The following is a 3,158-nucleotide window of genomic DNA, read 5'->3' on the forward strand; positions in this document are numbered from 1 at the left end:
TATAAAACAACATTTAAAAATACGTATTTCCAGTTTTCAATGTATTGTGCTTTCCTTTTTTGATGATTCCTGAGTATACCCCTGAAGCATAGAACGGATAACTGATTAAATGTGCTCGCCAGTTAAAATAATAAATTATAAACATAAATTTATAAAATGTTAAAGGATCTAATAATTAAATAGATATTTAGATTATATTGTTGGAGGAAAAGTGATGATCATGAATACAAGTTGATTGCATTAATTATCAATTCATGATTATATACAAAATGGTTTGATTAGAGTGATTATGTTCATAGAGAGAGCGCATGAGTGAAGAACAAATATGAAAGATGCAAAAGTGAAATCAACGAAAATAATTGACAACCACAGACAAAGGAACCAAACAAAGGCCTCTCTTCTTCAGTTCTGTGTAGTCACTTTCCCTTCCCATGAAACCCATTTCCTTCTTCGCCTCTCCCTCTCCTGAGATACTCCTTTTCTCCTACAAAAGCAAAGCAAATTTTTGGAAGTTAATATATGAATCATAATTTGCTAATTATATTGCTACCGATCGAAACTAGCAAACACGCGTGCAAGGATAAACAAAACTGCTGGAATAACAATTTGTTAAACGTGGTTTAATTTTTACCAAAACCGCTGACACACAGAACCATACACATTCTTATAATTAATTAGATAATAATGGATATTAACTTCGTCATGTTTCTTCTCAAAATTTCATAAGACACCCAATGTTTTTCTCTCTTGAAAAATGAAAAAGATGGAAGAAAGAAGGGACTCGTGATATAATCAATTTAGATTCAAACCTCGGAGAGGCGTATGTCTTCCATTCGTTTTGGTTTGTCTGACCGGTTCTCATGTAAAACCTAAAACAAAGATACCATGGAAATTTAAATTTCAGGATCAAGGAATAAATTTTCTACATATTCTGGTAACGTTAGAGAAAAAAAGAGAGGCCGAAATTAAAGAAAAACGAGATGGAAAAGACTGATCACCTTGGGACTGTTGAGGGGAGAACTTGCAGTATCTTCCAAGGCATCATCAACCATAGTTGCTCTGTCCTTCTTCCTCTTTTTAAAACTCAATCTCTTTTTGCCATTTTTAATCCCAGAAAACTCTTCATCGCCTCCTAATTTATTATTCGTGGCAGCCAAAGAAGCAGCATCAGAAAGTAGAGAGGAAGAAGCAACTACACCAGAAGATATATAGGACCTGTCACCGTTAAAGAAGTCCTCAAAGTACGTAGTCCAACCACTCTCCTCATCAGCAACCTCGCTCAAGGAAGGAGCTCTGCTTATTGAACTCATTCAGGTCTCTGCCACAAGAAGAAGAAGATGAAGATGAAGAACAAGAAGAAGAAGGAGAAGAGAGAGTGCAATATTAGTGGGGTTTGGTGGCCAGTTCTGGAGAAGCAAGTGACCCAAAGAAGAATATATAGTAGAGAATATTATATAAACAAAAACAATGAACAAGAGAGAAAAGGAAAATGATAAAATGTGACGATGGAATTTGGAATCTTGCTATTGGTGTGTGGGTCATACAAGTTAGGGGGGTTGAAATTAGCTGGGACAGAAAAAAAGGGAGAGACGGTTTGACCTTTGTGGAGAGAGATAGGGAGTGCACAAACAAAAGATTCGCCAAAAATTTCTATAACATGGACTTAACTTTCCGCTATTGCTTTGAATTAATCACCAAGTCACTCTTTATGGAAGACTTATGTAATATTCTTTCGGTTAAACAGGTCATGTCTTCTTAAAATTGTCTTAGAAGGATCCTTAATTACGATCAATGCTCACCTTAAATTCAGGCTAGATTTAAATTATACTACCATCATTCTTTCTCCTTCATGTCGGTGCTAGCTTTCCCCAATCTATTTATTTCAATTACTCAATTTCTTCTCTGAGAAAGAATCTGACACATTTTTGTGAATCAAATTATTCTAACACCTGGTGACTGTATTAAGAAGGATATATATCATCAATGATTAGAAGCATTAAATCAACTCATCAGAGCACGAAGGTTTTACGAGCTTGCTAGATTCGATATCCAACATATAAAATTTTTTTGTGTCTGTCCTCCACTATGTTATTTTTATGAAAAGTACTTCTGATGTCTTTATAGGTTGCCCCTTCCCCTGCCAATATATGTATGTATGTAAGTATGTATGTATTCATTTTAACTTCTCCTAAAAAAATGCGACAATGTACATTATGCAATAGTTATATTTAATTTCTTGCGTTGCCCGTCCATACCGCGGCGATAATTATTGAAAGAGAAATTAATGAGAGCATCGTTCTATTTCTGCATTTTGAGTTTTCTACAATTTTGGTTCATCCGTTGAAGATGATATATGAACGATGCTTCTTTATTGATGATATTATACATGTGAGGGCGCCATGGATTACCAATCATATATATTTTGAAGTAGGAATCTTCTTCTTCTTCTTCTTTTAAGGTAGACAACTTGAGAGTCTGTTGTTGTTGGCGATTTATTTGAGGACTTGTTTGGTATTTGCTGACGTTGCGTCATCATTATTTAGTTGTCTTTGGCCTGTCCAAACCATACGTCATTATATTGCAGAGAAGTTTACTCTTCTTTCTTCTCTCTGGTCCGAGACTTACTAACCCATGATGAGTGATGACTTTGTTGGCCCACACAAACCTGCTTTCAAAATTTAAATTATTTCATCGCTAATCACATATATGTATATATTACTAGTTTTTGCTGTTAAATTAACACTTTGGTGTTGGGATGGTCTGCGATGAGGTGTCATTTGGTTAAAATGTAAACACGGAAATGGACTCGTATATATTGAATTGGTCTATACTTGATATGATATTAAAGAACTTGTCATCAAAATGGTGGTCCAGCCAATTCTATCTACTAGCGTGAAAATTGACCAATGTGGGGAATGGGGATAGGGATGAGAAATATTTAATATTTGACAGAAAGCAAGGGTATCAATTCCTTCCTCAAGAATCGTGTAAAACATGAATTATGAAACACTGATATAGAAGCGTAGTTAATTAGTATGGCAGATATGCTTTCTGCCTGCGTGAAAGAAAGTACTGTGGGACGAATAACATGCAAAACTATGCACAGAAAATCAGTTTCAGAAAGATGAAGTAACGTTTCTGATGTAAACTCAGCTTCT

The 3,158-nt window shown here is 35.1% G+C and overlaps 1 protein-coding gene across 3 annotated transcripts; it reads right to left on the reverse strand.

Moving 5' to 3' along the window:
• Window positions 1-215: 215 nt before the first annotated feature.
• On the reverse strand, window positions 216-1,420 carry LOC129316895 (vascular-related unknown protein 1-like). Of its 3 annotated transcripts, none has more exons than XM_054961295.1 (4): window positions 1,223-1,420; window positions 999-1,132; window positions 810-869; window positions 216-484 (listed from the first exon to the last, which is right to left on the reverse strand). In XM_054961295.1, exons 1-4 carry the CDS (start codon window positions 1,308-1,310, stop codon window positions 347-349), a joined length of 420 nt encoding a protein of 139 aa, XP_054817270.1. In that variant the 5' UTR covers window positions 1,311-1,420; the 3' UTR covers window positions 216-346. The 3 variants fall into 3 exon arrangements, with proteins under 3 accessions (XP_054817270.1, XP_054817271.1, XP_054817269.1); XM_054961296.1 differs by having other exon boundaries at window positions 1,216-1,345; XM_054961294.1 differs by having other exon boundaries at window positions 999-1,420.
• Window positions 1,421-3,158: the final 1,738 nt, after the last annotated feature.

This window comes from Prosopis cineraria, unplaced genomic scaffold (genome assembly GCF_029017545.1).
Source record: "Prosopis cineraria cultivar Desert tree isolate PC_DT_omini unplaced genomic scaffold, ASM2901754v1 PC7, whole genome shotgun sequence".
Lineage (NCBI taxonomy): Eukaryota > Viridiplantae > Streptophyta > Magnoliopsida > Fabales > Fabaceae > Prosopis > Prosopis cineraria.